General features: G+C 49.3%; 1 protein-coding gene across 1 annotated transcript; it reads right to left on the reverse strand.

Annotated features, from left to right (window-relative positions):
• Window positions 1-6: 6 nt before the first annotated feature.
• On the reverse strand, window positions 7-4,159 carry LOC125525433 (disease resistance protein RGA2-like; the record flags this gene model as incomplete). The annotated part of the gene is made up of 3 exons (XM_048690445.1): window positions 3,607-4,159; window positions 3,362-3,430; window positions 7-2,340 (listed from the first exon to the last, which is right to left on the reverse strand). Coding segments are annotated over exons 1-3 (2,883 nt in total), but the record flags the coding sequence as incomplete, so codon positions are not given.
• Window positions 4,160-12,373: the final 8,214 nt, after the last annotated feature.

Below are 12,373 nucleotides of genomic sequence, written 5' to 3' on the forward strand. Positions count from 1 at the left end.
GTATAATACCAGAATCTCCAAACGACCAATCACGATTTCACGAACACGAGGCATATGACGCAAATCTAGCTCTCGGAGCAGAGGCAAGTGCTTGGGTTCTGGAATTGTGCACCATTTTTTGCAGTTATCCAGATGGAGTGACCGCAATGAGGTGAGATGAATATTGTTGCTGAGCCATGACGGTGAAGGATATCTGTATGCTTCGATTTTAAGATTTACAAGGCCAGCATGTGGCTGGAGATCCTCGAGGATAGAACAGTTACTTGAAAAACCAACGTTTTGCCCATTCACACCACTCCATGATAGGTGCAGAGTAGTGAGGTGGACCTTGTCACATATCCTTGCTTCCGCAGCCTCCTCTTGGCTTCCTACATCTTTAAGATTGCAAATTCTAATTGATTCTCTGAGTTGATTCAATCTTTTGAGTTGTATTATGCTGAACTCACTTGCCTTTCGAACACAAAATGTCTTGAGCTCTTGAAGGGAAACCATCTTCCCAACACCGGCTATTTTTGCATGCAACTCATCTCTGGCAATAAAATGGCGCAACTTACCAAGCTTGTTCATGCCTCTCGGTAAAACTGTGCTATCTCCCCAGTTCTTCATTATATCCAGGACTTGCAGATGAGATAGGCTACATATTGCCTCTGGCAGTTCTAACCTGGGTCCCTTATAAAAGCAGCTCAACTCCAGATAGTGAAGATTGACAAATGCTGAGATGTTTACTATCACTAAATCTAAATCAAAGACTGCCATCTCCAATGTCAACACACGAACCGAGTTCACCTCACTGAATTCTTGACGAATTGTGTTTCCAATAGCCAAGTCAAGCGGTCCAAATAGCATAAATGTGCTTAATTTACTTTGTTTCAATTTGCCGAATGAATTGGCAAACTCTTGCACAAAAGGCTCATTAAGAAGCACCGTTCCATCTACTTGAGACGTGTACTCCCTTGCTGTGATTACACTGACATGACGAACAAGCCAGGGTGCTTCTTTATGCTCACTGTTCTCTATAGTGTACGTGTCGTCCGACGAAACTTTCTGTGCCAAATCATGAATGAGATCATGCATGATGTGTAAGTCTCCAAATTCAAATTCCTTTTGGAAAAATCCCCACTCGACTAGATCATGGAAGAACTGACCTCCAACTTCCTCCAGCCGTACATCAGTGGAAGATACCAAATCCTGGGCTATCCAAATATTGACCAGACGTTTTTTCTCATACCTATGATACTTGGGGAACAAAGAACAGTACGAGAAGCACTGCTGGAGGTGCTCTGGCAAATATTTGTAGCTGATCATCAAGGCCGGCATGATATCATAGTCATCAGTTCTGTGCTTCCATTCATTATTATCCAGAATAGTTTCCCAGAAATCAGGATTATGATCCCTTCTCAATACTTTGCCCAGACTTTTTGCTGCTAAAGGATTGCCTTTTAATTTGACAAGTATCTCCTTCCCAATTTTCTGCAGTTTTGGAGGTACTTTGTAGTTCTCATTTCCAAAAACGCATTCCGTAAACAAATGCCAAAAGTCATCTGGATCTAAACCCTCCAGATTAATTTTAGCATTCGCTCTCATGAATTTCTCAACAGAAGGCTTCCGAGTTGTGACAAGTATCTTGTTTCCCTTGACTCCATTGGACTGTAGTGGAGTTAACAGATCATCCCATTTTTCCTTTTGGCTGTCTTCCCAGATGTCATCCAGAATAAGAAGCACCCTTTTTGACTTCACTTCAGATTCCAGAGTCCTCTGGAGGTCCTTCAAACTCTTGATGTCTTCATGCTTGTTCCCAGTCAAGGACTCCAACATTTTGCGTATAATCTTAGCTTGGTCAAAGTGAGCAGACACATAAACCCACAGTCGTACAGGAAAATGCTTTGAGACAGCCGAATCATTGAATACCACATTGGCCAGAGTAGTCTTCCCAACACCTCCATAACCGATGATACAAAGGATGGAGAGGTCTTGCCCAGCAGATTCATCACTTGTTAACTTTCTTATTATCCGATCCCGGTCCTCGTCCCTACCATAAACTTTGGGTTCAGTGAGGAAAGACGACGTCTCTCGAAGATTGGTTCCTATGCTCTGATTTTTCTGCACAATACGGGAAAGGTCATCCAGTTTTGCTGGCACAAGAGCCTCGAGCAGAATCTTGGCCATTTTGCAGCATGCCTGAATGTGTTCATTTATCTCACGTGAAATGCCAAGACGAGGTTCCAGGCTAGTGTTGCTAGCAGGGACCGTAGAGTTGGCAACATAGGGCAGAATCTGAAGAGCGGCTGAAGATGAATCTTCTGTGCAAAAAGCACAATCTTCTCCAGTATCTTGACCAACCTGAGATGCAACATCATTGGAGAGGTCAGTTCGCTCTCCAGGTAAGTAAAGTACAGTGTCATTCATTTGGTTTGTATTACCAGGCTGAGTAAACCAAGGCAAATTCTTTTTCGAAACCATGAAACCAAGATAAATTCTCACATCTACATATATATCCAGTACAAAAAAAACAAGTTAAGGTTTGACGCGGACTATCTTGGCATTCAATCTAACATATGGACTCAAGAATTAAGTTCATCAGTATGGTGACATGCGCGTTTGCAGTTAGATTTAGATTTTTTTAATGTATTATATGTTTTCAACATATTTGGCTCCATGGCAACAACCTATTGTTCCCACTATAGCCTAAATCATAAATGAACGTCTAGTGAAAACAAAACTGCGCTTTGATAGAAGTATTTCATTCAGTGCATATGCGGCTTGCCTTGAAAGATCATGACTCATATACATATCTCCATCTTTCTCTCGATCCACTTCCCGTCCCTCGGTCATCTCCCACCATCTTTTGAGATTTTGTTATGAAAAATTAAAAATTAACATTGATAGCTCATCTGAACCAAATTCTCTTTATCAACCTGCCTACTTGTTGGTTGTATTGTAGTGGTGTTTTTCTATTGGTATAATAAATTCATGTCTCTAGATACTTCCATAATGTACCATTTAACTATCGATAGTGTCTGTATCTAATATTGCCAAAACATTTGCACTCACATCATCATATATTTTTATGTTATCCATGCTACTTTGTATATTTACTTGCAGATTTTTAACACAAGTAAAATGTCTAATTACGTAACTTGATTTGCTGCTTACAACTTTTTGCTAAAATATTTTCTCTTTTTTTTTACTGTCATGCTCATGTCGTTTTGCCTGTTTTGGCTCAAAGAGCTTACGAAAGCTTGTGCACCAAGCGCCGATATGGTGCAATGAGCTCACTATGACTCCCTTCCCTAAATTTCTGTTTCCCTCCCAAATACTCCGTAGTTACCAGGCAAGCTGTAGAGGAATGGGAGCGGCTAACCTGAAACACCTCGGCCGACTCCGTGTTCTCCAGAATCAGGCGGCTCTGGGATCCATCCACCCGACTATCCTGCACGACACCCAAAGACAAATAGAAGATTTAATAGGCTATAATTCCATAAATCAGTCACCGGAACCTATCCCATTCCAAACAAACAAACAAACAAACGGGATTTCTCCCCCCATGAGGATTTCTTGCCCAATTAAACAAATGGCTGCATCTGAAGAAATTGAAGAAACACTGACCTTCTCATGGTCATCATCCTCGTGCCCCTCTTGCTCAAGCTCTTCCTGGATGCGGTAGTGCTCCAGCTCGCCCACGAGGTCGCCCGCGCGGGAGGCCATCTGACGGAATTTCTTGAGAGACCGGGCCAACTCCACGTTTTCGATCTGCTTGCCCTCGGCCTCAGCGAGCACGAACTTGAAGACTTCCTGGGCGGTGTGAAGCTGCCGGACCTTACCCTCGATCCCCCCGCCGGACGACCACGGCTGCAGCTCGCTCACGAGGGCGTCGGCGCGTGAAGCCACATCGCGGCCTTCCTCCTCGAGAAGCCGCCGGAGTTGCACGATCTTGATTCCATTCCCCTCGGCCTCAGTGGGCACCGAGTTCGCGTCTCCCAGGGCAGTGCTAAGCTGCTCCACCTCACCCTCGATGCTCCCTCCAGACGCCCGCGGCTGCAGCTCACGTCCGCCGCCGCCGCCCGCAACGAGCGTCGCCGTGTCCATCCTGCAGACTTGCCGAGTGAACAGGAGAAGAGGAAATGGCCGATGAACGCTGCTGGGCTGAGCCGTGCGCGGATTGCTTTGTGCCCGTCTACACGTTTGATGTACTACCTGTACCAAAATATAGAACGATTTTGTAGTTCAATTTAAACTAGTACAAAAACGTCATATGTTTTGGTAGGGAGGGAGTACTCTCATAAGAGCATCTACAACCAGACCCCTCAAACCCGTCTCAAACGTTTGGGCAGGCCGTCCGGTCACGATTTTTTAACCTAGACAGGCCTCTCAAATGGCCCTTAAACGTCCGGGTTGACAGGCACCCTCTATGTCCAGCCCAAACATGGAGCGGATATGGGAGCGCCCGGGTACGCCCACTACGTCACATAAAATCCTCTCCATCCGCTCGCCGGACCAAACCCTAGCCACTTCACTCCCCTCCCGTCCACTCCCCTCCACCATCCAAACTCGTCTCCGGCTCCTTCCGGTCCACTCCGACATGGCGGGCAGCGGATCCGAGTCCTTCACCTCCAGATCCGTCGACCCCGAGCTCATCCCGCGCGGCCCTGAGGAGGAGATGGCCGTCCGGCTTGCACTCCACCGCGCCCGGGAGGAGGCCCGAGGATGGCTCTGCTCGGACTCCATCTGTCGGGAATCAATTGCTTCCGCCCAAATGGGACATGGATCCGACGCTAAGCCGGCCATAGCTGCCTCGCCGGAGGCCGTGCGGTCCGTCTGGCGTCCAAACGCGCTGGCGGACGCGCAACCCCTCCGATGGTGGGCCGAGCATCGGGACGCACCATGGGCCTCGTCCGACGAGGCCACGGCACGGTGTGCCCGCCGTGCAAGGCACCGGGCACGGGAGGCGACGACGGATGTCGGCGAGGCAGAGTCGCATTCTCCGGCGCCCCGTATGGCGCATCAGTCCGGGTGCCGCAACCGCATCATGGTGGACGTCGGCGACTCGTCCCGGAATGGATTCATCATCGATCCGACGTCCATCGGCACCGTTCGGGTTCCGGTCTCCGACGAGGAAGAGTAGGGCATGGGAGATGGCAGGGCCTTGAGTCCCATGAGCCAGCTCGTGTCCCATGCCCTACCCTACCTAGCCGGCGACCGGTCCAACACTCTAAGGAGCGCAGCCGGCCGCCGGACATGGCCAGGGCGGAGCTGGGCGAGCGGGGAGTGAAACCGGACGAGCTCCGCGTAGATTAGGTTTGACGTTGCATGTAATAATATTGACTTGAGGTTTCTAATTGAGGTATCCGGATGTGGAATGCGTTTTTTGAGGGGCGACCGGTCACTGTCCGCTGACTGATACGTCTCCAACGTATCTATAATTTTTGATTGTCCTATGCTATTATATTATCTATTTTGGATATTAATGGGCTTTATTTTACACTTTTATATTATTTTTGGGACTAACCTACTAACCCAAGGCCCAGTGCAAATTGCTGTTTTTTTGCCTATTTCAGTGTTTCGCAGAAAAGGAATATCAAACGGAATAAAACCTTCGAGAGAGTTATTTTTGGAACAAACGTGATCCAGAGAATTTGGAGTGGACGTCAAGAAACAAACGAGGAGTCCACGAGGCAGGGGGGCGCGCCCTCCCCCCTCGTGGCTCAACCGACCTACTTCTTCCTCCTATATATACTCATATACCCTGAAAACAACCAGGAGCACCACGAAACCCTATTTCCACCACCACAACCTTCTGTACCCAAGAGATCCTATCTTGGGGCCTGTCGGTGTCAAAACCGGCGGATCTCAGGTAGGGGGTCCCGAACTGTGCGTCTAAGGCGGATGGTAACAGGAGGCAGGGAACATGATGTTTTACCCAGGTTCGGGCCCTCTTGATGGAGGTAAAACCCTACGTCCTGCTTGATTAATATTGATGATATGGGTAGTACAAGAGTAGATCTACCACGAGATCAGAGAGGCTAAACCCTAGAAGCTAGCCTATGGTATGATTGTATGTTGTCCTACGGACTAAAACCCTCCGGTTTATATAGACACCGGAGGGGGCTAGGGTTACACAAGGTCGGTTACAAAGGAGATACACATATCCATATTGCCTAGCTTGCCTTCCACGCCAAGTAGAGTCCCATCCGGACACGAGACAAAGTCTTCAATCTTGTATCTTCATAGTCCAACAGTCCGGCCAAAGGATATAGTCTGGCTGTCCGGAGACCCCCTAATCCAGGACTCCCTCAGTAGCCCCTGAACCAGGCTTCAATGACGATGAGTCTGGCGCACAGTGTTGTCTTCGGCATTGCAAGGCGGGTTCCTCCTCCGAACACATCACAGAAGAATTTGAATACAAGGATAGTGTCCGACCCAGCAAAATAAGTTTCCACATACCACCGTAGAGAGAATAATATTTCCACAAATCTTTATCTGCTAACACGTTTTGGCAACATGACATCATGCCATGGCTCGGTGATTATTCGAACCGTTTTTCTTTAACCAGCTCCACACATAACGCGAGGCGGTTTCTTGATACGTCTTGTCAAAGCAGAGATCGTGTTCCCCTAATTACGGGATTCTCATCAATACGGTTGTGGGTAACCCAACCGTGTCTAGGACTCCTAGATTATAGGCAAGTCCCAAATGACCACGGAGAGGACGCTTGATATCCACCCTCTTTATAAAGGGACAAGGCTTTTACTTTTTTCCCTCCTGTGCTCAATCGAATCCTTCCCCCGCCTCGAGTTCTAACACCCAAAGCCCAGGTCAGGTACTTCAGACCTTCAATCATGTCCGGATCTAGCCTTCAAGGACGGTGGATGCCCTCCTCCGTTACGGAAGAGGATATCAAGAAGTTGAGGGAGGCCAAATACCTGACCGCCAAAATTTTGCATAGGCTGCCCACCCAAGGGCAGGTCATCCCTACTCCCGAACCCGACGAGAGCGTTGTGTTCGTCTCCCACTTCCTCCGAGGTCTAGGCCTCACTCTGGATCCCTTCATTAGGGGTTTGATGTTCTATTACGGGCTAGATTTCCACGATCTAGCCCCGGACTCCTTTCTCCACATCTCGGCATTTATTATCGTATGTGAGGCCTTCCTCCGCATTACCCCTCACTTCGGCCTATGGCTCAAGACCTTTGACGTGAAGACGGAGATGGTCGAGGGGCAGCATGTAGCGTGCGGAGGCGCATTAATAAGCAAGATTGCTGGAGCTCCATGGCCAAAGGGTTCCATTCCAGAGGTGTCCGGATTATGGCAACGAGAGTGGTTTTACATCACAGCTCCCAGAAGTGCCAAGTGGGCGGCTGCCCCTGCTTTCCGCTCGGGCCCTCCACCACAACTGATGTCATGGATTAGCAGAGGGCTGAGCTGGGGTCCAGCCAAGGACGTGCCTGTACTGTAGAGCCGCATTCAAGATCTCTTCGAAGGAGATTTCAGTCTGGTTACGGTGGTGCAAGTCATGCTGGTTCGACGAATCCAGCCATGCAAACACCGACCCCTCCGCATGTGGGAGTTCAACCCAAAAGGACAGTGCTCTATTCAGAATTTCCTCGGCCTGACGCACGAGGAGATGTATAAATCATTCTTCAGACCCCAAATAGAGTGTCTGGATACTACCGAGGACGTGGGCCTGAGCAGCAACCGCACCGCCGAACAAGTAAGTAATCCTCTAGCCGAACACACTGTCTTTCATTTATCATGACGTCATTCTGAGAAATTGCTCTTTGACCAGGACTGGCTAACAAAGGAGAAGATGATTCAGTGTTCGGCCCCCCTTCCTGAGGGTTTGGAAAATCTGGTACTGGAAAAGATGCTCGAGCTAGCACCTTGCCCGGAGCCCTCAAAGGAAGATAAAGGGGGGAATAGTGAGGGCGAAAGCAGGCCCCCATCGCTACCAATTCCAACCGAGGGAATGAGCGCCTCCGTGAAGGAGGATAACCAAGGGGAAGAATCCGACCTTCTCTCGCTTCACGGAAGGAAGAGAACTGCCTCTGAAGATCCGGAAACAAAGGCTTCCAAACGGGAGAAGAAATCTCCACCAGAGGATCCTGCCTTGGAGGGTGCTCTTGCTGCACAAAGTCCGTGCGGGGATCAGCCCTCCAACGAGCTGTAAGTAATCAAAAAGTACTTTAATAGTGAAGATATACTACCTTACCTCTGACGAAAATAACCGAAGCATTTATCTTGCAGTTCGGATCTTAGCCCTTCTCAGCAGAGCTCGTCTTCGGGGGATCTTCTTCTGGAGATGATGGAGAGCGAAACACCTCCCCCGGACTCCCCCGCTCAAGAAGCGGGCGACCTTGAAGTGTCGTCACGGAGGGCCTCTCCGGATCCGGTGAGGCCAGAAGATAATCCTATAGTCACCCGAAGTCCCCAGCGTCCGGCTCTTGAAGAGAGCAAACAAAAGAGTCCGGCACCGTCTAGTATGCGGTCGGACGTACTGAGGGAGATGTTGGAGTGAGCGACCATCTCAGATCAACACCGTACATTGATGGGTACGGTGATGGAAAGGATTTCATCCGCCGAAAGCGGGTTGCATGACGCCTTTATGAGTCTACTGACGGGCTTTGAGGTACGTAAAATGATGTACATTTGTGATGGTACCACACATTTTTAGGTGTGCCCTGTGTAGATAGTAGCCCCTGAGACTCTGGTTGTCGCCGAGAATGGCGGCAAACAGAGGATCGTAGTCCCAGGTAATAACCATACCGCTTTGTGTGCAGGTGGTGGAAGCTCCGGTGGCTGGACGGACTAATGAGCTTGCCGAACTAAAGCGGCAACTGGATGCAGCAGATGCCGACATCGAGCTTGTTAACAAGCGGCTTGACGAGGCACAGGGTAAGTAATGTTTTCTGGTGAATGTCACATAGTAAGAGCAGCATGATGCCAATATCTTTAATATGTTGTGACTGCAGATGGAGCTGCCACCGTGGAGACCCTTCGGGCGGAACTTGCCCGAGCCAAAGAACAAGCAAGGAGTAGTAGTGCGGCTGCTTTGAAGGCGGCCAAAGAGTTGAGAGCCGAGAAGGCCGCGCATTATGAGAGCAAAGAGAAAATGGCCAAGATGGCTGTAAAGTTAAAAGACACTGCCGACCATTGCCAGTTCCTTGAAGAAGAAAACCGAGTGAAGGCGACGGACCTTGAAAAGGCCATGATGGCGACCAAAGACACCCGCTCTACTATGAGAGCGAAGATGGAGGAGCTGCGCAAGCCGGGGATATTGCGGCTGGGAAGCCCTTTATGCTACGAAGGAAGTTCGGAGATCCGCGGTATGCCCCTCTGGATCGGCTGTGGAGTTCGGCAGACGCATATATGGACTTGGCGGCGAGCGCTGTCGATGCGGCCGAATACTTCCGAGATCAAACAGATCGTGAAGTGGACAAGCTGTTCTAGTCGCAGTTTAACGTTCCAGAGCGTCCACTTCAATTGACTGATCAGCTAGCCGAATGGGCCGAACTCAATAGGTTGTCCGGACTTGCCATGAGGTCCGTCGTAGATCATCTGTGGCCGGAAAAGCCGAAGCCAAACAGCTATTTCAGCTTAGTGCAACAGTTCCTTGGTGCGGTGCCGCGCATCAATGCGATGAAGAGGTCGGCGTGTATAGAAGGCTCGCGGATGGCCCTTGCCCGTGTCAAAGCATACTGGGCGGAGATGGATGCTATCATTGTTGCGGCGCAGGGTTCGGCCATAGGCCGAGTGGCTGCCGAGCACTATTTCGAAGAAGTTCTCGAGGGTGCTCGTTTGATAGAGGCCCAGTGCTCGAAGAATATTATGTTTGAATGACATGTATTCCCATTGTAAACACAAGGTTTTTATGAAATTTAGTAAGGCTGTATTTATACTTTTGCCTGGAAGTAATATGATGCCTCATGTGCGGCCGTTTATGTATATATGTATATAACCTGAAAGATTGCAGTCGTCGGCTTCAACCCCCACGCATATAATGCGGAGGTGTTCGCAGAAGACGCGTGTTCACACTTAACCCAACGTCTTGGTCCTATTAAGGAGGTGATAGCGCATCGAACGAGGCAACCAGACTATAATGCTTTAACACTTTCACTTAGCCATAGGAGTTTGACGGCGGGGCTACTATATAGCCCCTAGTGGCTCCGCACTCTCCCGAATTCGGGGTGCGTACATGCCTGGCCGGGAAACGACCCTTCATTAAGGCGGAGGAATTCTAACATTCCGATAGGTCATCGAGTGGTTGACCAGTCTCACGCTATATCATGACAGTCAGTTTTCGACTTTCTCCACTGAGGTGCTCGTCCGGATGTACCGGGGCACAATCGCAGTGGTTCTCCTAGTGCCTCCTTAGCCGATAGAGCGGAACGTAAGGCAGCAAAACACAGGAGCTGGGCAAACCCAACATTTGACCAAAGACATGATTCGGAGCTGATGCATATAAGGCCAAACTCGCGACACCGAACACTCCCTAAGGTATTCGGTCTTTATGGTATAAACCGGGCCTAAACAGTGCCCTTTGTAAGAAGCCCCTGGTGTCCAGGTACGTGCATTATTCTGACGTGGCCACATGCCAAGACGTCGGCATCCTTCTCAATAGTACTAAGAATCCGAGGGATGTGTATCAACAAGAGACAGTAAGAAAGGTTTACGCAGGGTCTTAATCTAAAAAGAATCCTTGGAACGGGTCCCTGCTGCACGTCTGCGCCTGTGTCTCTGTTGTGCCGTATCCTGGACGGGTGTAGCATGATGGTCATCTGTAAAAGAGAGGAACTTAGGTGAAAAGTTGTCGTGCAAAAAGGTAGGTTTAAAGAAACCATGTATAATTCTAGATGAGTAAAAATTGCCACTTGTCTGCGTGCGTTGAGCCCCTTGTATTTGTAATAGGGGTGTGGCCATCAAACATGTATGAATTACATGTAACTGCTTCAGACTCGTCTAACCGTGTCCGTAGTCTTGACGACCTGTCGAATGCTTTAGTTGGTGGGGCCGTTTTAGTGTGCGGCTGCCGAGGCAGCCGCACTCTGTTAGGCACGCAGGGATCGCTCAATATTTCTGTTTACTGTAATGATGCCACGTGGACCGGGCATCTTAAGCGTGAGGGAAGCGTAATGCGGTATTGGATTAAAGCGAGCGAAAGCTTCGCGTCCAAGTAGTGCTTGATAGCCACTTTGGAATGGAGCAATGTGGAAGGTTAAAGTTTCGCTACGGAAGTTATCGGGGAAGCCGAATATAACCTCTAGTAGCAGGGAGCCCGTGCAATGAGCCCCTGGGCCTGGCGTTACTCCTTTAAAGGCGGTATTGCTGTGGCAAATTTTCGTTGGGTCTATCCCCATTTTGCGGATTGTGTCCTGATATATCAGGTTTACACTGCTGCCACCGTCCATCAGGACTTGTGTGAAGTGGTATCCGTCAATTATTGGGTCTAATACCAAGGCAGCCCATCCTGCACACTGGATACTTGCTGAGTAATCCCGATGGTCGAAAGTGATCGGTTGAGACGACCAGTGGCAGGATTCCGCGGTGATAGGCCCTTGGGTATATTTCTCTGGGAGTGCCGCTTTGTTTCTCCCCTTGATCACGTGTAACACGTTCACTGTTTTGACTTCTGGTGGAAATTTCTTTTGTTCCCCAGTGTCTTGCTTGAGAGGCTCATCCTCGTCTTTGCTTGGTGTATCCTCCCCCTTGTGTACGGCGTTGAGCTTGCCGGACTGCTTGAAGACCCAACATTCTCTGTGGGTATGATTTGCAGGTTTATCGGGGGTGCTATCCATCCAACATATTTGGTCCAGAATTTTGTTTAGGCTGGACAGTTCATCTCTGGCGCCTTTAGAGGGCGACTTTTGCTGACCTGGCCGAGAGGTTCTGAATCCGACGTTTACCGCCGTGCTCTTCGGGCTGTCTTCTTTATTCCAGCGCTTATTATTTTTGCTGCGCCGTGATTTCCCGTTTCCATCTCTAACTTCGGATGTACTGGGGTCGCTGGTGCTGCATCTGGCTAGCCAGCTATCCTCACCCGCGCAAAAGCGAGTCACGAGGCTTGTTAATGCTGCCATTGTTCTCGGCTTTTCTTGGCCGAGGTGTCTGGCAAGCCATTCGTCACAGATGCTATGCTTAAAAGCTGTCAAGGCTTCGGCGTCCGGACAGTCGACTATTTGGTTCTTTTTAGTAAGAAACCTGTTCCAAAGCTTTCAGGTTGACTCTCCGGGCTGTTGAGTTATATGACTCAAATCGTCCGCGTCCGGAGGTCGGACATAAGTCCCTTGAAAATTTGCCTTAAAAGTGTCTTCGAGATCTTCCCAGCTTCTAATGGAGCTTTCGGGGAGGCTTTTAAGCCGGTGCCGAGCTGGCCCTTTGAGT

The sequence above is a fragment of the Triticum urartu genome, chromosome 7, assembly GCF_003073215.2.
Source record: "Triticum urartu cultivar G1812 chromosome 7, Tu2.1, whole genome shotgun sequence".
Lineage (NCBI taxonomy): Eukaryota > Viridiplantae > Streptophyta > Magnoliopsida > Poales > Poaceae > Triticum > Triticum urartu.